The following is a 22,801-nucleotide window of genomic DNA, read 5'->3' on the forward strand; positions in this document are numbered from 1 at the left end:
CCGCTCCATGGAGGACCAAGAACCACCATCTGTATGTTCAGCAGTTCACAGAGTGCCCCAGAGTGCCACATGCATCCACTGCACACAAAGATGTAAGCATGAGAAGCTCAGAGCAGTGTCCACCTCACACCATCTCAGTTCTCCGAGGGGTTCATACAGTCACCCACAGCTGCTGTCAGTGCCCCCAGGCACAGCTCTCTTCTGCCCAGCCACCCCCCATGGCCCCATACCATCAACCCACATCATCACCTCGTAGTGCCCTTGGCCCATCCCAGTGCCTGCTCTCGGTGGGGCACAGACACACTCGTGCACCCCATGAGACAGTGTGGCACCCAGACACATTCCAGGGCCAGCACCAGTCCCCAGTGCTGGCCCCCCAGTGATGGGACAGCCGCTCTCCAGGGTGGAGGATGAAAGCAGACGGCAGCCTGGCCAGCGGTGCAGAACAATTCACATTTATTAGTTCATACAGCTAACACTCGCTAAACATGCGTTCAACACTTATTGGTCACATTTCCACAGGTAGTCAAGTCACAGAGCGGAGCAGCGGAGCGGGGACGGCACCGTGCCCCGTGTGGGCTGGGGGACGCCGGTGGGGCCGCGGCAAGGCCGGGCCAGCTCCAGCTGTAACAGCATGCCATGCCAGGAGACATCCTGCTTCCCTGATTTACACAAGGGATCGTGGGAAAAACACAGTGTGCTGCTGGGAGAAACCATCGCTGGAAACATCTGCAGAGGGTCCTAAGGAATAGGACCATCTTGCTTTGGGCACGCCCTATAAGCCAGGACGCAAAGCTCCATGAAGCCCTGGCCAGCAGCGCAGGGATGGGGCTGCAGCCTGCTCCAGGCTGGGCACCAAGCAAGCCAAGCCAGCAGAGCACATCCTGCATCATTCTGCACCACAAGGGAATGCGGAGCTCAGCCCTGTGTGGCACCGCAGCGCTTCGACCCTGCAACTCAGCGCTGGCAGGCAATGGGGCAGAGCATCGCTCCATCAGAGCCACCTCCTGCACCAAGGGAACAACTGCGGAGCTCCCTCTGGGCCGCACCAGCACCAAACACCGGCAGCATTTTGTTTTTCACACAATCCCTTTGAGATGATAAACAGGATGTCACACGAGGTAGTTTTGTCATGGAAATTGAGTCAATAATGTTATCAACTATTACAAGACATATTATAAATGGAAAGAAAACAATGAATCACAAAAGGCTTTGTTAAGGTTGATCGTCATCTGGTTTCAATTTCTGTTTCTTTCTGCCCTTGGGGGCATTTCTGCCACTGAACCGTGTTGCTTCTTTCATAGACCTGTTAGAGGTCAACTGCACAGTATCTCTTGTTTTTTTCTATTCAATTTTCACAGCAGAGACGTTGCCTGCATTGGCCCCCAGCTCGGCTGTAACCTCTGCATGCACCCCAGGCACTGGGCCGGCTGAGGGAGCAGCTTGTGGCCCCACTGTCCACACTGGCCCTGGCCCAGTGCTGCTGGGGGCGGCCGCAGTGAGCACCGTGCACAGGTCTGAGAGCTGGTGCTCTGAGAAGCACCAAGAGGAAGCTGCACCAACTGGAAATCAAAATGCTCCAATTCCTAAGTAACCAACTGACTGCAGGAATGGGACTGTCTGCCAGAGACCGTCCTATTGAGTAACACCCAATTTTAGCTTTCCTGTGAGCATCTGAACACATTTGACACAGAGGGCAAAAAATAAAAATAAAAAAAGACGGGGTACATCAGTTGGATTTGGTGATCTTAGAGGTCTTTTCCAACCAAAACGGTTCCACTGTGAGGTGCTTTGGACATGGGAGCACAGGGGGGGAATCTCCCACTCCCCGCAGTGATGCACCCATAGGGGAAGCGCAGCTCCCCACGAGCACAGCACGTCGCCCTTTGCTCTTCCCAGGGCGCTAAGCAGGAGGCAGCACACTTCCCAGCCCCCAGATATCCAGGGGAGGCTCCAATCAGATCTAAGAGGATCCTCCAGACAAGGCATGAAAGAAGCAACCACCGCAACATCAAAACTTAGGGTTTCTCTGGGTCACGTTTAAATACTTATCCCTGAGCTGCTGTGTGTTACAAACAACACACTGAGAACCCAGAGAAACGCTACGGCTTGATGCTGACGTCTCATGCATCACCCCCAATTCACACATCATCTACAACTTAAAAATCAGCTTCACACCTAAAGTAGTTCCCCACGTTTCCCCCTTTCTCCTGCCTTCGACCTGGCAGGGATGATTGCCGCTTATTATCCTGAGAAATACAGAAATAACAACACTTCACAGACACCAAGCTTCATAGCTTCAAATCAAAACCAAGAAAGAAAGAATGAATGGTAAATAGCACATTCACAGAAGGGTTTTTTTTTTTCTTTGTTTTGTAGTTTAAAAAAAAATGTAATAAAAAGAAATTCAAGTTTTTTGTTTAAAAAAGTTGGTTTGAAGGACAAGACTTCACATAGTGAACCTGAGCTGGCTGTGCCCGCCCCATGGCTCAGTCGCTCCCCGTCAGTCTCTACATGACAACGGACTGGAAAAGCTCAACACTTCAGACCTACAGATGCTGGAGCTACAGCTGGGTCCCACAGCAGGCAATGCCCCTGAGCAGCAGTGCAGGCCAGCAAGGAAAGACAAGTGAGATGGCAGCCACCAGCATGGCTCACCCTTAGAAAGCAGCTGGTGTGTGTGCAAAATGGCTGCGGGGACTGCCCCGGCATGCCACTGTTGTCATTTCCAGGACCATCAGGTTAGGAAGGCTCCTGGCATCTCGGAGCAGCAGCCTCGAGGAAAGATCTTGCTGCTGACACACCACAGGGACACGGCTCTGCTCCTGGGACAGAAGCCCAACCCAAAGCAAGCAGAGGAAGGAATAGCCAGCAGTTGTCAGAGCTTCTGCTCAAGTCCTGGGGTCTCACCCCCATCACCTGCAGCAGCAGCTTCTGCTCTATTCTCTCTGCTGATGACAAGCTGTGAGCTGTAAAACAGCAACAAGGTTCCTACACAGAGCTCTTCTGAAAAGGTGAGTCCCTGCTTTTCAAATTTATGTCCCAGATCTTTGCTCGGATTAAAAGTAACTCTTCAGCTTTCCATTTGCACAAATACTATGAAGGAGAGGAGGGGGTCAGTCAGCCAATTTATCTTTCAAATCGGGGATAAAAATTGACTTGTCATGGCAGAAAATTCTACCAAAGACTATTATTGTTGATTGATTCCTCTATGACAGAAGGTCAGATAAGCAACAGCAGATAGATACCAAAGATAATGAACTTCCCCCTGCTAGCATTAAGCACAAATAAAATATGAGGCCCTGTAAACCGAATGTTACGTGAAGAATGGAACAAAAATTCCAACCTTTCCAGGGTGTCCTTCAAACCAAATTCACAAATACATCTAGTGACTGACCTAACATCTCTACATTTCTAGCTACATTCCTACCTTCTCATAATACCTGAGTTTGCAAAGCAACACATTCACTTTACCCTGTTTAAAAAATACAAGTCATTAGAGGACTTGGTGCAGAAGGTATTAAGAATGACTGTCCAGTGAGTTACATTCTGGTTTGGTATATACGCTTCTCCCTTACTTCTCGGTTTAGTAAGGATATACTCCCTACAATAAATGCTGCCAATTGTCCTTTACAAAATTTGGTGTATACAACAGAAAGAACACAAGTTGTCCATTTGTCATCCTGAATGAATTTAGGGGTTTCATTATTGGTACAGCATGAGTCTTGGGAGCATTTTGGATAAACTCAGAATAACAAACGGATTGGCTTTGTTGGGTATTTGGCAATAAGATGACTGCTTTTATGTACACTTACTAAAACTAACTCTCATTCATCAGCAGATTATACAAGTTCAGTGATTGTAGAATAAAATCATTCCTATTCAACAATTCCTTGAGTGTATAGAACAGCAAGTCAGAAGATAACCCGTAATCAAAAGATCATATCAAGCTATTTGGAAATTAAAGTTAAAAGCAGAGAAATACTTTCTAACTTACAAACAGATATACTAAAATCTTCCCATTTACACTTGAGGTATACGACGTATGCAGAAGGCCTTCCTGAGAAATATGTGCTTGTCTCATTTTACAATCAGAAAGTAAATGAGATTTACAGAACCAACTTTGGGTTTGTGAAGCTCTATCAAACTGAACTGCTGCTGGTCCCAGCAGCTGTTACCCGTAACATCGTATTTAAATAGTGAAAAACGAACAGCTAGTGGACTTTTAGGAAAGGGAAACTGTCGAGCTGAAAGATTCCCAGGCAGAATTCCAAAGAATGCAATGCTGCCTTGGGCCTTCTGTTACCAGCAGCACGACTTCGAGGGGCAGCCTCAGCGAGCAGCTGAGTTTCCAGGCAGCACCACATCGCTGCTGACTAAACCAGAGAGTGCCAAGCCAGTCTCACAAGGGCTCCTGGGTTTCAACAGAATGAGTACAGGGAAGGGAAGATGACTTTGGTGAACATTTTTCTCCCATTCACCCTCACATTCATCTTCTTCTAATAGCAGCTTCAGTACTTCAGAGCAATACACAGCTGTTATCAGGACAAGACAGAAAGGGAGCAACTGGATCCTCCTACCCTGAGTGAGCAGAAGTTGTTTCCCAAAGTATTTTAAAAATTACATTCAAAAGATCACAGCAGGGACATGGGGAAAGGAGTCCAGCCAAGGCAGCACGGCCCTAAGATGACTGTGTTGTCTGTGTTGTCCCAAGCTAATGAAGGAAATCAGAACAAGAGCACCTCCCCTAATCTCCCCACCATCACCACGGGAAGGACACCATGAGATTACCCACAAGATATTCAAACTGAGACAAATGCCAGGATTGAGCAATTACTCAGACAGCAAACTGGCTGTCACTAAGCCATTCCTCCATGCACTGACGTGGTGTGGAGGTTGCTAGATGGAAAACCTAAGCCTTGCAACACCTGGGACAAACAGCTCACCAAGTTCTGTAGTCATATCAGTTTTTCCTGGTAAGAAGGGATTCCACTAAACAAAACTGTCCCAGCAGGATACAACTATGGATCATGCACTCCCCGAGTCCAGCGGAGGAAGCCATGCCAGAGGATCCTGGACTCCTTTCTCACCATTATGCAGGCTGCATTTCACCTCGGGGTAAGTTAGTTCCCAGAAATGCTGCTTCTGATGGCTGTAATGCAGAAGTCTCCTCAGCAGTTAATGACATCTTGGGGGAACACACTAAAAGGGGCAACCCTGACTCTTCCCTCAGTAGGTTTTTCCTCTTTTTATGAACACTAAAATGGATGTTAAAGAATCAATTAGAAATTATTTACAATTCTCACTCTCTCAACAGGAGTAGCTTACTGCTGCCATGTCGGAAGCCTGCTATCAACTGCAGCAGCACAGTTTCAATTAAACACAAAGGTGTTGCAGCAACAGGGACAGCCCAGCTGGGGAGGCTATGAAAGGAGGGCAGCTCACCATCCCACAGATTGAGCTGAGAGTGGGGGTGAGAGCCCTTCTTGGTGTGGGAACCCTGCAATCCTGGTGGCAGGATTCAAGAGAACCACAGGCACTGCCGCCTGCAGCTGAGAACTGCTGGAGGAAGAGAAACCTACTGGCCAGACAGACTTTCCCTTCATCTCCACTCCCTGTCCTCTTCCCTTTTTTATTTTTTTTTCCAGTTGTTTTTTTTTTTTTAAGGGTTTTTGGTTTTGTTTTTTGGGTTGTTTTTTTTTTTGGTTTTTTTTTTTTTTTTTTAAACAAACAAACCAAGCTTGGCACTTCTCTAACACCCCCTTTTCCAACATTGTCCATCTGGGATAACTGACAGCTCTGTCAATGAGGTGAGGCAGTTTGCATCCTACCACAAACACTAATGGATACAAACGATGAAAAGAGCAGTGTGCGAACAGCATCTTCTCCTTGAGGTAGTCTTAGTCATCTCAGTCCCCAGCCCCAAAATACAAAAGAACTAACCCTAACAAACACTGCAACCTTAAACATCTTCACATTCTGTAAACTGCTGGAGAATGCATCTGCTGCATTCATACAGAACCATGTGCATCGTGTTGAAGATCATACATTCAACTCTGTCGTGAAATAAATATATAAGGAAAAAGAGTAAAAAAAAACCAAAAAACAAAAAGAAAACAAAAAAACAAACAAAAGATTCTTGCTACAATGGCAGGGACACCCTGTCCCTGTCTCAGCACCTCCCTCCTGCCTTGATCACTTTTCCCCCATCATCTGGAGGTGAGCCCGCTCCCTGCCTGAGGCACAGAGTAAGGCATGGGCCGGAGGCAAGCTGGGCTCACTCTTTGCTCACACTTGTCTTGCAGGAATGCAGAACGGCCTTAAAAAGGAGAGGCAGCTGCTCCAGTGGGACATTCACCATCTTTCCTGTTAAGAAAAAGATCAGAATTAGCAGCCATTCCTGAATCAGATTTCCGAGAGACACCTAAGCCAGCTCCACTGATGACGGTTTTACCTTGAACCTCTCAGAGAAACAGTTAATCATCCTACTGCTACATTAGACATTCGATACCCATTTGGGCACAACAGGATTTATTATTTACTGAAACGAAAGCTAAATAAATGGGCAAAGTCAGATCAAAATGATTTCTCCACAATGGAGCAGTATTTATAGAAACTGGGAAAGACTAAATCCTGTCTCTCTCCTCAAACTCCCTTGTTGATCTCGGTGAGTAAATTATGTGAGCTATTATGTGATTATTATCTGGTCTGTTACAACAGGGTAGGACGAAGCACACAGAGCCTTGACACAAGGAGACAAATATCTTCCTTTACTGTAACATCTGTGAACAAACGATGTCTTAATAACACCAGACCCTGCAGATCTAATTAGCGACACAACCGAACTAGGAACTTCACCTGCGTGTCTCAGAGGTGCCACGGCTCAGAGCAGCCAAGGCAGGGATTACCTGCAGGGCTGCTGCTGCCCTGCTCACCGAGCAGCCCAGGCAGCGTGCGGGGATCTCCCTGCCCCTCCTGAAACAACTCACAAGCAGGACCACACCACACCACACAAAATGAGCCAGGACTGGAGGGAAGAAAACAAAATATGAGCCTGAGTGAAGTGCTGAACATGGGCATGTTGGGGGTGAGGTCCAGCTCCTTGGGAGCAGGACAGCGAGCACTCAGCACTTGTGCCTGGCACAGCAGCACAATGGGGACAATACACCAAGGAGTCGGCCTGGCTGGGTGGCAGAGATTGCCTCAAAGCCAGGGAGCAACCTGAACAGAACAAGGTCTCACGTGAACACCCTCCAGAAATGTGAGCAAGGATTCCATTCTCATACATTAACTTTTTTTCAAAGGCAGATTTCACCATTTGCAAACAATCACAGTGGGAGAAGAGCTTAGAAGTTACCTGCAATATATCGTATCTCTGGCAAACACATCATTAGATCTGGAAAACGGTTTGGCTGGTGCGGGTATTTGTACTCTGTGAAGTCCTGGCAAACGTACCAGTACCGCTTATTCAGCTGCTCTAGTTGGGATGCATTGGTTAAACCCCTAATGTCTGAAAGAGAGTATGATCAGAGTGATGAAAACATAAGGAAAACAACTGAGAACAGCATCAGATTAATACTTCCTCAGGAAGGACAGTCTGATTTCTAAAACTCCAAGCTGGGTTGCTGCCTTGGAGACTGACCGAGTGCCCAGTTACACAGAGACTTTGAGCCCGGTGTGCCTGGGCACAAGGCCTCCTTCCACAAAGGGATGGGAAGAGCTGAAGCCCTAACCTGCTCATCTTCAGCTCTCCGGGCACTCCCTTGCAGATAACAGCTCTAGCAACCTTAAATCCCTGCCTGGCTTCTGTAAAGCAGCTGTGTGTCAAGGTTTTGTCCTCACAGCGGATCCAACGTAATTCTTCCTCAGACAGAAACACGGTGATTCTGGCTGTATCATCTTGGCTGAGGAAAGCGTTTGACTATAATCCAAGGTATCATCATATTTCTTCCTATCTGCTTATGAATTATGTCAAACGAGCTTTACACACTTGTCAAGTTCTTATTTTAAAATTCAGTTTCACTCATGTCAGGCAACAAACACAAAGGAAAATGGACAATCCCAAGCCATCAGCGTGGCAGGAAGTCCCAGTGCCACCTTCCAACATGATCAATGACATTTGCTGGGTGTCCTGGGGGGGATCCAATGTGGTCGGAATACAGAAACTACACAACCCTCCCTGCAGGCTCAGTCCTGTGAGACAGTGTGACGGAAGAGGCATTTATCCGCTGCCCAAAAGCTGACTTTTAAAAATAATTTTCAGGTATTTCACATAAAAAATTGCAAACTTCAACTAAAAATAAAAGAAGACAGGAAGTTAATGAAAATACATTTGAGAAAACAATGGAGACAGCTAAAGAAGTGTCAGGAAACTGCCCAGGGAAGCAAACCGGAATGTGAGCCCGGGCACACATTGAAGCGTCAGCACTATCTCCTGGTGAAAATGAGTGGGGGAGGAGGGAGTTTTCAGCACATTTCACAGACTGCAACTATCTTTCACAGCATGAAAGACTCTGGGGACATTTAAGCATTTTCCTCTCCATACTCTTCTTCATTTATGCACACACAACATGAAGAAATGCCTGAAGAGGCTCCACAGAAGCGCAATGGCAACATCCAACTACTGGAAAGGGAATCACAAGAAACCTATTGATTCCAATATCGATTTCAGCCCACCACGTTTGTTAGGAACTGACCATGATCTCCTCACATGTTGAAGAATTAATCTACATTCCATTTTGCATTGACTTAATTGAAGATTTTCAAAGGTCTTGCAACAGGCTGAACTGCTGGCACTAACACACAGGTTAACCCACAGGAGGATACCATCCCTCATTAGGCAGAATTCATTGCCAGAACATAAACACTTCATTCCTGAATACTTCCCACTTTAAGGAGTTAGCATTAGACATAGGAAAATATATTGATGAAGATTCTAAATAGTAGGAAGCCAACTGGGTGACCTAAGCATAAATCCTGATGGTAAATCACTTCAAGAGTCAGGAAAGCTCTACAAAGGGAGGATCAGTTTTACAAAGCCACCTTCCCAAACAGAAGAACAAACACATTTTCAGTTTGTAATCTGTGAAAGATTCCAGATATTCAGTATGGAAAAAAATCATGCAAATTAATTGTTAATTTGGCTAAACTGCTATCTGCACCAATATCACTTTCAGGTGACTGGCGATAAGTTCATTAGCAGCTGGTAAGAAATCAGCCACCCAAATACTCTCCACACAGATGTTACCAGTCTCTGCTATACTCTTACTATGAACATTTTAGATACCTTCCAACTGTATGTATGGCACAAGCACGGCCCTTGGTGTCTACATTTAAAGGCAATAAAAGCAACTAAGTAAAAGCATTCCTTCACTCCCAAAGCTTTCTCACACAGGTGTCTGCTGTCTGCATGACAGCGCAGGGGTTGCAGAGCCCACATCAATCCCTGGATTTCAGATCCTTCCCCCAACAGGACTGATTCCTTCTCTTCACTGACTCACCTTGATTTAGGAAGTTAATGGCTTTCATGCATGCATACTCCTCGTTGCTGACCTTCAACTGGTTGAATTTGCGAAAGAGGTAGATCAACCGTTCCATCACCTCCATCCCCTCTTCACTGAATCTGGAAAACAGAGATCACACATCAACATATTCGGGGCACAGTCACACATAAGAGAGGCTCATTTTTGTAATGTCAGAGATGTTTAAATCTTGCAATAGTTTTCAAAAACCCTCACCAAAACTGCTTCAAATCTGCTGGAACTGTTAAACAGAAGCAGAAGCAAGTGCTTTGGTTTATCTCCAGCCTGCTCCAGCCATCCAGTGGAGCCAGGAACACGCAGTTACCACTTGTATGCTTACAGGCATGCTGTTTTGCCCCTCTACACTCGTACTGCCCCAGGTTGCAATCAGGACAGTGCCTTCCTTCCTCATAGGGCAGGTATCTTCCTTCACACTGTATTTCCAATACCAGAATTGCCTACAATTTCTTCTATCTGTGTAATGCCATTTGAATTAACATCAGAGAATCACATTGACCCACGCACAGCAACGCTCCTCTATTATCTAATGGACAGGTGAGGACCACCCATCACCTCCCTAAAATTCCCATGAGTAAACGACAGATTTCAAACTTCCACACAATCATACTGACTGCCTGTTATGGTTGGCTCATCTTCCTCAGCCGAGAGCTTCTTTGAGGTGAGACACTGCAGTAAGGCTGCGACACTCCTTGGAAATACAAATATGCACCAAAACACAAACAACCAAGGTTAATGTGGGTGGAATTCCAGGTTGCAGACACAATGTCTGAGGTTAATCCTGCAGCCTTAGTAAGGTGTTCTATTTCCTTCTGAAGCTCCCCCAAAAACAGGCCATGCAGGAGTCATTGTGCCTTCTACACACACCCCGAGACTCCATGGCAGCAGCACTGCCACCAGTGAGGGCTGTCATGGGCCTGCTGCTGGGACCTGCACCACCACTGACGCCAGTCCTGAGGAGTTCTCCCTCTGTACAAGGTGTATTTGCTTCTGAATGCATGATGCTTGCACTCCGAGCTCCCAGTTCCCTGCACAGCCACCCTGCTGTTTGTCAGCACAGCACACAGAGATGGGCTACTTGTCACATGGCAGCACGGGCTCAAAGCAAGCAGGTGAGGAGATACAGTCCTGTGGGGGAGCCCAGTGCTATACACACGACTATAAACATCCAACAAGTTCCATAAACAGGAGGCGGATGAGACGTTTCCACAAAAACCATCAGCCTCAGGCACGGGAAGTCTGTAGAAAACAAGCTGCAGGCTTCTCCCTGAGCTCCCACCCTGGTCAAGAGAAGCCAAGAACCAACAGGTGACAAAGGGCAGCTCCATGCAGAGGGACACAGCCCCTCCACCCTGGGAAATGGCTCGATGCAGACCTGAAGGCACAGAACCCAGCCCCCGCGCTGCAGGGCAGGAGCAGCATAGAGCCGCAGAGTGCTGAGCAGCTCTGGTGCCTGCAGGCACTGCCCACGTGTGCAAATGGCCAGTACCGGCCTCTGCTGAGTGCCTCTCACCACAACATCACTGGTTTCAAAGAAACCGTGTATTGCATAAATCCTCAGAAGTGGGACAGAAGTGTTTCGGCAAGCTTCAGCTGCGCTCTGCCATTGTACCGCACAAAGAATAAGAGCACAGCCAGAAAGTCAGCTCTGAATAGAACGAAAATAGAACTCTTCTCACTGAATAACGCCTTATTTTGGCATGTATGTTTGTTTACTTCCAAGTTATTTGTAAAATGCACGGTGGAGGTTGGCCTCAGAGAAGCAAAAACAAGCTATCTGAACTTCAGGTCAGTTCTTCAGGAAAGTAATATTGTAAGTGATGAAAGCCTTGTCGGCTAATCTAAAGTTGTACAAGTTTTCTTGCTCTCAAGTTGACATTAAAAATCTTGCAGGTGCAAGATTGCAAAGCTCAAGAAGTTAATGAGCACAAAGACCACTCAGTTGTCTGTGGAGTTTAATTGTTTTTAGAGCATGCATATTTTTACCAGCCACTCATCACTTCATAAATCCAGGAGAGCCCTTCTCTCATTCCTGCAGTTGAACTGTCTTAGTTTTCTGTGCATACTTTCCTCCCCCTTTCAAACAAAGCTGTTCTGTTTTTCACAGCCCTATTTCTTCCCGAGGACCGACTCCTCCACACACCTTTCCTTGCAGTTTACACCAGGCGAGTTCCTGGCTATGGGTTATCAGGATCAGCTGGAAAGAGGGGGAAGAGAAGCGCTATCAGAAGAGTGCTGGGGGAGGTCAGGAATCCATTCATTTCATATTCACCTACAGAAAACAGCACAATAAAAGAAAACGTTTGATCCAGCAGCCCAGGAGAACGCTCAGCCTGCTGTTAGAGCGGAGTAAGACACAGAAGCTCATCCAATGAGTTCACTGTCACCTACCGAAGCATCAGAATTGCTCCTGTCATTTTGCTAAATACCAAAATAACCCCAACGAGTTGGACCAGCGTGGCTCTGAGCAATTGTTTTCAGCTGGCTGCAAGACCAAACTTCATTTTGCAATAACCACTAATCAGCACTGGAGTTCTCCAAGGAAACGGAAGCCCTTCAAGAAAGCCCTCAAGGCAGAAATTTCTCTTCATGAGTTCCCTCACAAATCTGAAGGAAACAGCTTGTCAGGAGTGTACGTCCCCCTGCCACACGCAGACAGTTTCACTATGGATAAGCTGCCACAAAGACAACAGAGACTCAGCCCTCATCTGTGCAGCTTCCCGCAAATGGCTTTTGGCGCACATTTTCCTATTTTCCTTAATGACAATTAGCGATACTTGAAAAGCTAAATCAGAAGAGACCACAGCAGCATTCCACTCCTAAGAATGCCTATTTTCACCCCATGTGCACAGATCTCCTCTGAAGGACTTTTGAGGCTACCGGCTTTGAATCACCCGTTTCTGAAGGGGGAGGGCTCCTCCTTTGTCCTGTTTTCTTACCTCTCGCTCGTATTTATCACAAACCCCAAATGAAACACACTCTTCTCTTTCGAGGCTCTGACCAGGACAGCGCAAACAAAAGGAAGGATGAATATAGGAACAAGTGTTATTGTGCTTCCCTCTGACCCACGCTGCTCCCCCAGGAGCAGCACCAGGCACAGGATGAATGGCAACAGCCAGGCTGAGCGTGCGGAGCAGGGACCTGCCCCGGGAAACCAGGCACCTGCGGCCAGCCCTCACCTCCCCTGTGGCCCTTGGCAAGTTGGTCCCCAGGGAGTGAAGGGGGATGCACAAAGGAACCTCAAGGAACTGCTTGGTGCTACGATGACCTGCGAGTACAGATGTATTTTAAATCTCTCCTTACTAAGCACATAGATCCCCCGATTACTCCTGCAACATTGCTAAGTTTAACACAGGCAGAGCCCCAGCAGAGCAAATGTTAAAGCAGAGGTGGGCAGCAGCCTGGATAAATCCCACCTATTTCTCCATGACATTGTAAGATCGTGACTGCTGCCAAAAGGATCTGGCTGGCACCGAGACCATAGAAAGAAGGAAAAAGAAAAAGAAGCATGAAAACCCATCACCCTGGCCACAATGATAAATGACAGGCAGGTTACTCAGAGCATCAGATAGCACAGACTATGGAAAAACAACAGCTACGTTGCAACATCATACATTTATGAAATCAAAACAATGAAATAGCAATTCATAACAAACACTTTGATAATAAAGACAACCAGCTTTGTGAACAATCTTTCCATTGCCCAAACAATTTTTCAATAAGACCTTCTGTATCTCAGGGTTACCCAAAGTGTCAGATTAATGTGTTTCATTCTCCCCACAATAAAGGTGGTTTGTAGGGTTGTGCTGAAGGGAGACAGCATTGCTATAGGAAAGCCACCTTCAAGATGATGTGACCGGTATCTGTTTTCTCTTCCAACAGCTGGAAGACTCTGACCAGCTATTTGCTCAGGCAGTCAGAAGCCTCTCTGACTGTTAGTGCCATTGTTAGCTTGAAAACAAAGGCTAGAAATGGACTTACATCCACGCTGCATTTTTTCTCCCTCACTTGCAGTTTGATTTCTACAACTTTTATGGAAAAAATAAGAATAAAAAAATGGATTTTAAAAACATAGAAAGATCCTAAAAGAAGGATGCAGAGAAAATTCAGGTAAAATTAGAAAGAAATCTGCCATGCATTGAGAAACACAGAACAGCCACAGAGATTAGACAAAAAATTGTCAGCCTCAACAGAAACCACAGACTGAAATCACAGGCCATTTACTCCAGCTGCTTGACCAAAAGGAAAGGAAACATCCTACACCTCTCTGAGAAAGGAAGCTTTCATTCAGCACCAACCAGCCACCGCCTGCCGCACATGAAGCCTCAAGCACACACTGTCAGCACAGAACTCCCACAGGACCTCACCTGTGCAGCTCATCATCAGAGGGCGAGTATTTGGAGGTGACGTCTGCGAGGTCACCAAAGATCTGTTTGCTGTAAACAGTCAGCGAGGAAAGCAGGATCAGCTCCTGCCAGGTGGAGCTGAGCAGGCAGGTATAGTCCTTGATTGAGAGTTCACAAAAGAACGGCAGCTTCTTGATCCAAGCAATCTGCCTGAACAGCAATTCATCCGCCAGACGACACAACAATGCAAACAGCTCTGCCTGAGTCACTTTATACCTGCAGGCACAGTTAATATGAAGGCATAAAAATAATTAAAAACACAGAATGACACAATCTGACAAGGCACTTGAAAAGCAAGAAAAATGTCACCAGAACTGGTGTGCGAGCGCCCGGCATGCTGGTGCCCAGAGTGTCACCTGGCGGCGGCAGCAGCGATTGCCAGCGCCTGCTGGGGCCAGATGAGAACCTCTGCAGCTGGGGCTCACCCCGGGCAGCACCTCTGCAGGCTCCTGGGCACAGGGGAAGCGGCTCCTGCAAGCTGACGCCACTTTACTCCAGTCCCGTGTGCTCTCCCAGCCATGGTGCTTGTCACCAGCCCTTGAGCATGGCTAGTGCAACCGCAGGGCTGGAACCACTGAACTCCAGTGCCGCACAGCCTCAGCCTGGTACATACAGTCCAAACTACTCTGCAAAGTCCCGGCCACAGACACAGCTCTGCCACAGGACAGGCTCTGGGTTGCTGCCTGCAAGGTGGTGCAGCAGCTCCCCATGCTACCTGTACCAAAAGCACCCCTCGTTGGAGCTCAGGGCTGTTCCCACTCGGCACTCACCCGTCTTCAATGAGCATCGGCGTGCCGAGTGGCTCCAGGTCCTCCGCTGACACCAGCTGGTTGATCAGGCTGTGTGACTGGGGGTCCAGGCTGCGCGCCTGGGGGGGCACCAGAGCCGAGTGAGCAGAATAGCTAAAAAGGTGCGGGAGGTACTGATAGTGCGTGGACACTGGCGTCCCAATATATTGATCCCTGAGTGCAGCAAATCCGTTCAGCTCCACGGACCTACTGGAAAACAAAAAGCTTTTTAATATACTAAAAAAAAATTCCACACGATTCATTAAAATGATAAAAATCCACCTACAGCAATGTGGGTTAAAACAGAAAACAAAAATATGAATGAAAGAATGAAAAACCCCTTTGTGTTTCAATCCTACACTGGAAATAACTGAGCGTGCAGATCAGAGGCTTCGCGCTGAGCACAGCTCCGGCCAGTTCTTCTGAGTAAAGTGCTGGGAGCAGCTGCTGAGCTGCCATTCTGAGCAGACACCCGACTGCAGCGAGCACTGCCACACATGCTTTCTTAAAGGGACAGAATTTATGACTGTAAATTTAATAGTTCATATAGGCAGGGAATGCAAATACTTCCTAGCTTACAGTGCAACTGAAAGCAGATGGGCTGCAAGCCTGAGATCCTTGCGGTGTCCAACGCTGAATCAGGTCAGCACTAATAGTAACTCACAATACAACACCACCAATTAGTAACCTAAATGGAATTCATTTATTTTCAAAATCTGAGTGCAATGAAGCTAAAGAGCTTATACAGAATGAGGGGTGAAAGCTAATCAATTCTCCATAGTATGCAGGGAAAAAAAATAAAGCCAATACAAATTAAGAGCTCTAGTTCAGTTAGCAGCATTTTAACTCAACGCTGCCTTTTTATTTTTAATCCACCACGAGCTCTTCACCTCTCCATTCAGTATTTCCCAACCCAGTTGCTGTCTTTCTAAAAGTGCACTTAGAGATATAAGGATGTGCAGTACATGCTGTTCACACAGAGGTACTCCCAGTGAGCTTCTCCTACACTGACCCCAAGCATCACTCAGGGAAACAGACAGAATTATTACGAGACGAAACTCCTCCAGAGTTAATTCCCACCTTGAAGATGGAGTAGACACAGGTGAAGGCTGGTTGCTCTCAGAAACTCCATTTCCAGGGGAACTGTGGTCGCTGTCTCCATTGTTGCTCCATGACATGTTTGCCTCTCCCTCAAATTCTTGTCCGGACATAATTCTTTCAATCTCCTCCTCCGATATCTTTCAGAAATGAGATCATTACAGTTAGTGCCAAGCTGCTACTTCCATTGAACAGAAAACAAGGCAGAGCTTCCATATGCAAACAACCGCCGCAATGAGCAAGGCTGGAGCTGGCCTGCCCTTGCAGAAACACTTCCCTGGTCCTAGAAACACCATGTTCTCCCTTTACATTTAACAACACATATGAAAAATTCTATTTACAGCTGATGGTGGTGACCTTCAGCTCCAGCAGCACAATTCAAGTGTCAATAACAGAGCGGTGAGGAATGGACACACGAAAGGATTATGTCAAACACACACAGCAATGAGCTGTAAATCAGCCACTGTCAACGAGCACAAAACCACGCAGCAGTTGCAGCCAGTCCATTGAGAGCATCACACAATGCTGAGCATGGCACCACGCTTCAAGGAGCTGCATACGCTCCTGGGGAAGAGTTGCATCAGTTGTGAGGAATATGCAACATCAACGTTCTGAGCTTTTATTTTTTTTAATTCTTTGTATTAGCTCTTAGCAAGGCTGTCACAGCGTGGGGAGACCACACCCTGACACCATGCAAGAAAGGGCAGTGAACTCTGATCATCATTTTCAAGCACCTTATATTGTTCAAACAGTTAATTCCAGCCCTGGAGAACTGTCAGATAACCACACTAGGCTTACCAGGTACATCTGAAGAGTGCAATAATTAAAGCACCTCACAGCATGACTTATAGTTCATCAGTGACCAACCACGCAGAGCTCATAGGGCCAGGGCACGCTCTGACAAGCAGAGGCTGCTCTTCTACTCAAGGTGCATTTTGCAGAGAGGCATTAAAAACTGAGTCATTGCTTGGCCAGAAATAAAAGTCTGTTCTTCCTTGATAGACCCGTATGGACTTCAAGAATCAGTAACTAACACTATAAATACGATGTCTGCAAACAGTAGAAACTGCTACATGATTTTTATTATGACTTGAGCTGGCTCCCTTCCACTACTGGCAACCAGTGGAGCTGCAGGAATTCTTGCCTTCTTCTTGGCAGGTGAGGGAGGATCTGTACTTCCTGGCTGCCTGGCTTTTCATGATTTTCATTTTGCACCATAGTGAGTAGTGCTTTCATAGGTACGTTGTCACAGAAAGTGCTTCTGGTGTTCTTTCTGTTTTATTAAAATCAACAGTAAACTTTTTAAAGACTGCTCCTCCAGAAGCCAGCTGGAAACGGCCGTCATTCCTCACGCACGCAGTACAGGCTGCTGTACTGAATTACCTCGTGCTTTACAAGACATCTCCAGACAAGCTGTATCATCAATCAGCAAGACATTTACTGGGAGCCCCTCTTGCAACAACTTAAGAAATTGCAGTGCAGAGCCTGCAAGATTTACTGGGAGCTTTGGAGGGATTGAGGTCCCTGCGCTGCTCAGGAAGGACAGGCAGCTCCAACAGTATGAGCAGCAGTGCAGGGATCCCAGGCTGCCCACGTAGGCACCCACCATGATGCCCAGGGCTGCAATGCATCCTCTACCACAAACAGCAGAGTCAAACTTTACTTACAAACCTACTGTCTGTGGCACACACCTGCAGCAGACAGGGTGGTAAATCCCTGCTGTGCTAGCAGGAGGCAGGGATATATCTGGGGGGCTTTGCCAAAGCAGCACTGCCCTCGTGTGCTCCCAAAGGTGCTCAATGCCTCTTTCTCCACCCCAGGGTGTGTTGCTCGTGACTGGCTCCCAGGAGTCAGAACCAGGAGTAATGGCAAGCAAAGCACTTGGAAACGGCACCTCCTGCAGAAATTACTCACCTTCCCCACCCCAGAATGGCCAGCTGCCTGCCTTTCCCCAGCCACAGTGGGGAGAAACCTGGCTGCTGCAGAAATGAGTGCCAAGGTCAGCAGAACAAGAACAAAAGAGAACCTGGAGAAATTTCTGCACACACTCACCTGGACAGGTCCAATACTTTTGTTTCTTCCTCCTGGCATGCCATCCTCTCTGATTGCTGAAAGAAGACAACCAAATCTTGGTAAGGAACAGCGCTATTTGGTGTTTCAAAAATAGACATGTATTATTATAAAGCGATTTTTATGTCTTAAAAGATCAATTCTACTTAAAGTGCACTGGAGCACAGTGATCCTCACCCCAACAGCAACATATTTCTGTGGCAACAAACATTACTTGGAGAATTTAGTGAGATTCTTGAGCAACAGGGAAGGAAGGAATGATCAGTCCTTTATGACAATTCTATGTTAATTTGAAGGATGGCAAATGGAAAGCAACCCTACTGCTCCTCCTGGAATAATTCAATACTAAAAAACATAATGTGAAAAGCAGAATATCTAACTCCACTCCACTCAGCCTGTGAGCTTTACAGGCCTGGCTGCACCCGCACAGACTCCACTGATGCTGTAGACAACACAGAGATAAAGCACCTCACAGCAGCTGGCTCACACTGCTGCTGTTCCAGAGGGTCAGCTCTCCTGAAGCAAACACCAAGCTGGCTGCATGCAAACTATCCATTTAAAATTCGAGTTACTACACTGAGATGGGCAGTTTCCTTTGAGAAGAGCAGCCTGGTTTCTCCATACTGCAGCTGCATCCATAAGACTCTCTAATCAAATTCCAGAAAGCTGCAGTGAAGCCGGATTACAGAGGTGCTGCTGGAGCCCTCCTCCCACCACAGCAACCCCGCAGAAGCAGAATCTGTGTTGTCTCCTCTCCACCTGGTCCCCATCCCCATGTTTATCAGGGTCCAGGCTGTTTCCCAGCGCCTGGGCAGACTTGGCAGCAGGCTCTCCCAGCTGCACCGTGACCTTGTCGCTGTCACTGTTGTACAGTGCACAGGGATTGGGGGGGGGGGGTGTCTCCAGAAGCAGAAAACTAGAGAAAATCTAAGGGAAAATTCCTATAGCAGGAATTTCCTGTACCATACCTGGAGATGCTGACAATACTTTCTATCTGCTGAGATATTTTATTTGGATATCAGTGAAGATAAACACCCAACTCAGCCTTTGTTGACTAACTCTGTGCCCTGCTGTTTACAGCTCCATCTCTGAACTCCTCTGTCTCCCAGATTACAGTGTGTTCAAGATGTTTTGCCTAAGTGCAAGTTTTGGAAGCCTTGCTAGCTGTGTAAGCTGCAAAAAGGTGTTTGGGTTTGCTGGTAGACCATCAAAACGCCTCCAGAGGGCTGACTGGTTCACAACACACATTGTCCAGGAGGGCTGTCTTCCTTCTGCCAGGCAGGGCAGCCAAACTCTCCTCAAAGCAAGTTCCTTTCAAACATTAAGCTCTATGGCTTATCTGAATTCAAAAATGGAGATCTAATTATGAAGTAACTTGATTATGAAGCAACTTGATCATGCAATCATTTTCTCATACTGGCAGCCTGTCCCCAGGAGGCAGTATGGGACTCACCACAGGACGCTGCTGAGCCCTGTCCCTTCCACACCAACAGCACTGTGTGTTTGGGAGATTTCTACCATGTGAACTCTGTAAACATTTAGGTGCAGCTCACAAACCCCGCTGCACACAGCAACCCTGAAGTGCATGCGTAGAGTCCTAAATAACCACCCACAAACAGCTTTGTTCCATCCCCACCAAGGCACAGCTGCAGGACGAGGGACCTGCTGGCCGGGAGATGGCAGCGCTGCCTCGTGCTGTGCAGCTCTGCTCCTGCTGCCAGGACAGACAGCAGCACTGGACGCCTGTGGGAGAGCATAAGGGCTGCTCCACAGGATGGGGGCATGCAGCAAAGACCGGGACAGCTTCAGAACTGCTGCCAGAGCCCCTGGGAGCCTGCAGCTGGTCCTGCACAAGGGATCTCACAGCACCAGCAGTGTTAGACATTTTACAATAAAATATTCCCATTTATAAAGTTCTGATGACAAGATACGCTCCCACCTGTGTGACTCTGAGCTGGGAGGAGCTGGAACTCTAACTGCCTTAGGAGCAGGGGTGGGACAAAGGCAAGCCAATAAATCTGAGATAGGCCAAGATTTACTAATTAATTGTTGCTTAATTTACAACTTTATTGTTGCTTATTTAGGCAAATGAAATTTTAGTTTTTGCTTATTTAGGCCGAAAAGGTAAAGGGAGAAAGGGTGGTTCTGTCTGAGATCAGCTCCAACTTTTGTTCCACACCCAAGACTCCACCACTGCCAAGCTCACGTTCCTTTACCTTTCCTGTTCATCCCCATCTGGAGGCATTTGAGCAGCCGGCAGTACTGGCATCTGTTGCGCTGCTTGCGAGACATGACACAGTTCTTGTCTCGGCTGCATCTGTAAACCCGCTTGTTGCAAATGCTCCTTTTGAAGAACCCCTTGCAGCCCTCGCAGGAGATGATGCCATAGTGCAGACCCGTAGCTCTGTCCCCGCAGATCAGGCAGGTTCGCTGATCAACCCGGTCATCTGGAAGAGAAGAGAAAGGGATCTGTGGTCAACAAAACAACTTCACCAAAGACATTTACCTTTTCCGGTGGGACTGGAGATGACCTTGTGGCCACGCACCAAAACCTTCCCAAAACAGCACATTTCACATGTTCTCATGCTGGATCCTCTCTCCCAGCAGCCCAAACACCAGCCAACCCTACTGCTGGGCACAGGAGCACACAGGGCTCCACAGCTAAACCACCTCATTCTCAATAAGTGACAAGAAGGAAGAACAGTACAACCCCAACTTCATCTCACAGACAGCCTCTGTAAATGCTCCTCTTTCTTAGTCATGATTTATCAGAAATGTAAAGCGGTTTGGAAAACTGGGTGCTTCTTGGGTTACAGATTGCACAGCAGGTCCCTGCACTGAAAGCACAGAATGCCTGGCAGACACCAGAGGGATGCTGCACTGCACATGGGAAGGTGGCACCGAGATGTGAGACAGGGAGGGGAACACAGAGACATGGCCACCTCCACAAAGACCTCGCTGTACAACACACACACCCACAGCCCGACTGGTATTACAGAAATGGTAACGAGGTTAAGCTGCCATGACTTGATTTTACTATTCCTTTTCTAAACCTTTGGAAGGCCTCTGGATGACAAAAAATGTAAATTGTATGACCCCCAGCAAGAGGAGCTGTCATGTTATATTCAGTATCTCAAGACCGTAACACCCCCTCTGAGACAGAGGAGGGATGATGCACAGCTCAGCAGGAACATCTGTGAGCACGCAGTAATCTTCATAGACGTGGATGTCAAATGGAAAAGGAAAAGCAACTGACTTTGTTAACCTAGATGTAGGCTCACTATCTTGAAGGACATGTAAATCCCGCTTCATGTACAAAGTTAACCGCATTAAAATGATGACAGCAAACTGCACCAGCAGCCTTCTGCAGCAGCAGCAGCTGTGACAACTGCATGCTGCCTTGCACAGCTGCTCGCAGCTTCCACAGGTGCCAGGAGGTGGCAATGGCTGCCCACAGCTCCCAGGGCCGGGTGCTGTGACCCAGCTCCACCCTCAGCCCTTCAACAACACAGCAAACTGCTTAGAAGGCAGAGAAGGGCGTACATCCATCAGGGGCCTGATGTATGGAATTGCTCATTTGCTACTTAGGGTTCAAATCACATAACAGAAACTGATCCAGACGCCCCCATAATAGCAACAGCTCGAATCAGCAGGGAAATGGGGAGCATGAAGCAATGCCTGGGGAAGCTACCTCTGGGTAGCTCCTTATTACCACAGAACACCTGAGTTCAATAGCAATGAATGAGCCAAGCCCATTAGGGTCGGGAACAAATCCAGTTTTCAGCTCCATGAGCCAACCCAAAATCTAAGCCAGCTGCTGCTCTCACCCATGCCTTTCTCTGCAGCTCAAACCCAGTAGTAACCATAACCAGTTGGCAGCCATTTCTTAAGACTCATAAATTTCACTGCAATTGTTCTAGAAACTTCAAATAAAGGCCTGAGCAAAGGAAACACAGACTTTAACCGGAGAAGCCTTCATGGAATCATTGCTGCTCCACAGCACTGCCAGTTCTACAGGACTGACCAGCTCAGGTATGTGCCCCAGGAGCAGCTGGACCGGCCGTGAGGCTCCCAGCAGGGGGGGATGGCTGGGTATCTCGCTGGAGGCCCCAGCACACCCACAGCTGGGAACTGCATCATCTCCAGCTCTAGTAGCTGAGGGGGCTGAGCAGGGGCTGAGCAGACCTTCCTGCAGCACTTGGTGCAGCCCCAGCTCTGCTCCTCACCCCTTTCACTCCCAGCGCCATGAACTGGGCCTGCAGCAGCCTCACACACCACACAGCACTGCAACTGCACGCTGCCATCACATGGGCTGCAGGCCAACGGTGGGGGTTTAAATGAGGGCTCATTTCCAGGCACAGCTTTTTGTTGTGGGAAGAATAGGGCTGTCACCAAGTGAACGTAGGAAGCACGGCTGATGAAAGCAGCCAGGAACCAGAGCCTTCCCTTGCAGCGCCCATTTCCCCACTTAACATGGCAGTGGTGTGAGCAGCTCCACTGCTGCTGGAACCTCGAGCTGCAGAAATTCCACTCTGGGATGTTTCCAGATTAAAATTCACCACAGAACAGCAGCACACACCACAAACAAAGAAACAAACCTGGGAGCAGAGAAAGAGGAGCCCACGTTCCCCATGAGCTGCTACTCCAACCAAAGTGCTGGATGAAAATCACTGCCTGAGAGTTCCATCGGTTTAAGCAAATCCTGCAGAGCTGCGGTCAGGTCCACAACAACACGACTGCAACCCACGGCTCTGCCAGCTCCTCACCTTTGCTATTTTTCACGCTGCTTACTGCAAGATCCTCCTGTGAGCCAGCACTGGGATGGCCAGGGCTGAGCCTTAGACAGCTTGTAAAGCACAGGTGGATTAAAGCAGCCTTGCACTGGGGTGCCCTCTGCTCC

The 22,801-nt window shown here is 47.7% G+C and overlaps 1 protein-coding gene across 3 annotated transcripts in view; it reads right to left on the minus strand.

The window, feature by feature from the left end:
- Positions 1–433: 433 nt before the first annotated feature.
- Positions 434–22,801, minus strand: part of NR6A1 (nuclear receptor subfamily 6 group A member 1) — a 73,440-nt gene continuing 51,072 nt past the window's right edge. For 2 of the 3 annotated variants that reach the window (XM_015879491.2, XM_015879494.2), the window contains 8 exons: positions 20,118–20,348; positions 17,884–17,939; positions 15,814–15,971; positions 14,716–14,943; positions 13,907–14,161; positions 9,501–9,622; positions 7,358–7,510; positions 434–6,366 (listed from right to left, as the gene is read on the minus strand). In XM_015879491.2, coding sequence (XP_015734977.1) covers positions 6,278–6,366; positions 7,358–7,510; positions 9,501–9,622; positions 13,907–14,161; positions 14,716–14,943; positions 15,814–15,971; positions 17,884–17,939; positions 20,118–20,348 — 1,292 coding nt within the window. In that variant the 3' untranslated portion in view covers positions 434–6,277. The remainder of the gene's footprint in view (positions 6,367–7,357; positions 7,511–9,500; positions 9,623–13,906; positions 14,162–14,715; positions 14,944–15,813; positions 15,972–17,883; positions 17,940–20,117; positions 20,349–22,801) is intronic. The other variant, XM_015879492.2, reaches the window with a different exon arrangement.

This window comes from Coturnix japonica, chromosome 17 (assembly GCF_001577835.2).
Source record: "Coturnix japonica isolate 7356 chromosome 17, Coturnix japonica 2.1, whole genome shotgun sequence".
NCBI lineage: Eukaryota > Metazoa > Chordata > Aves > Galliformes > Phasianidae > Coturnix > Coturnix japonica.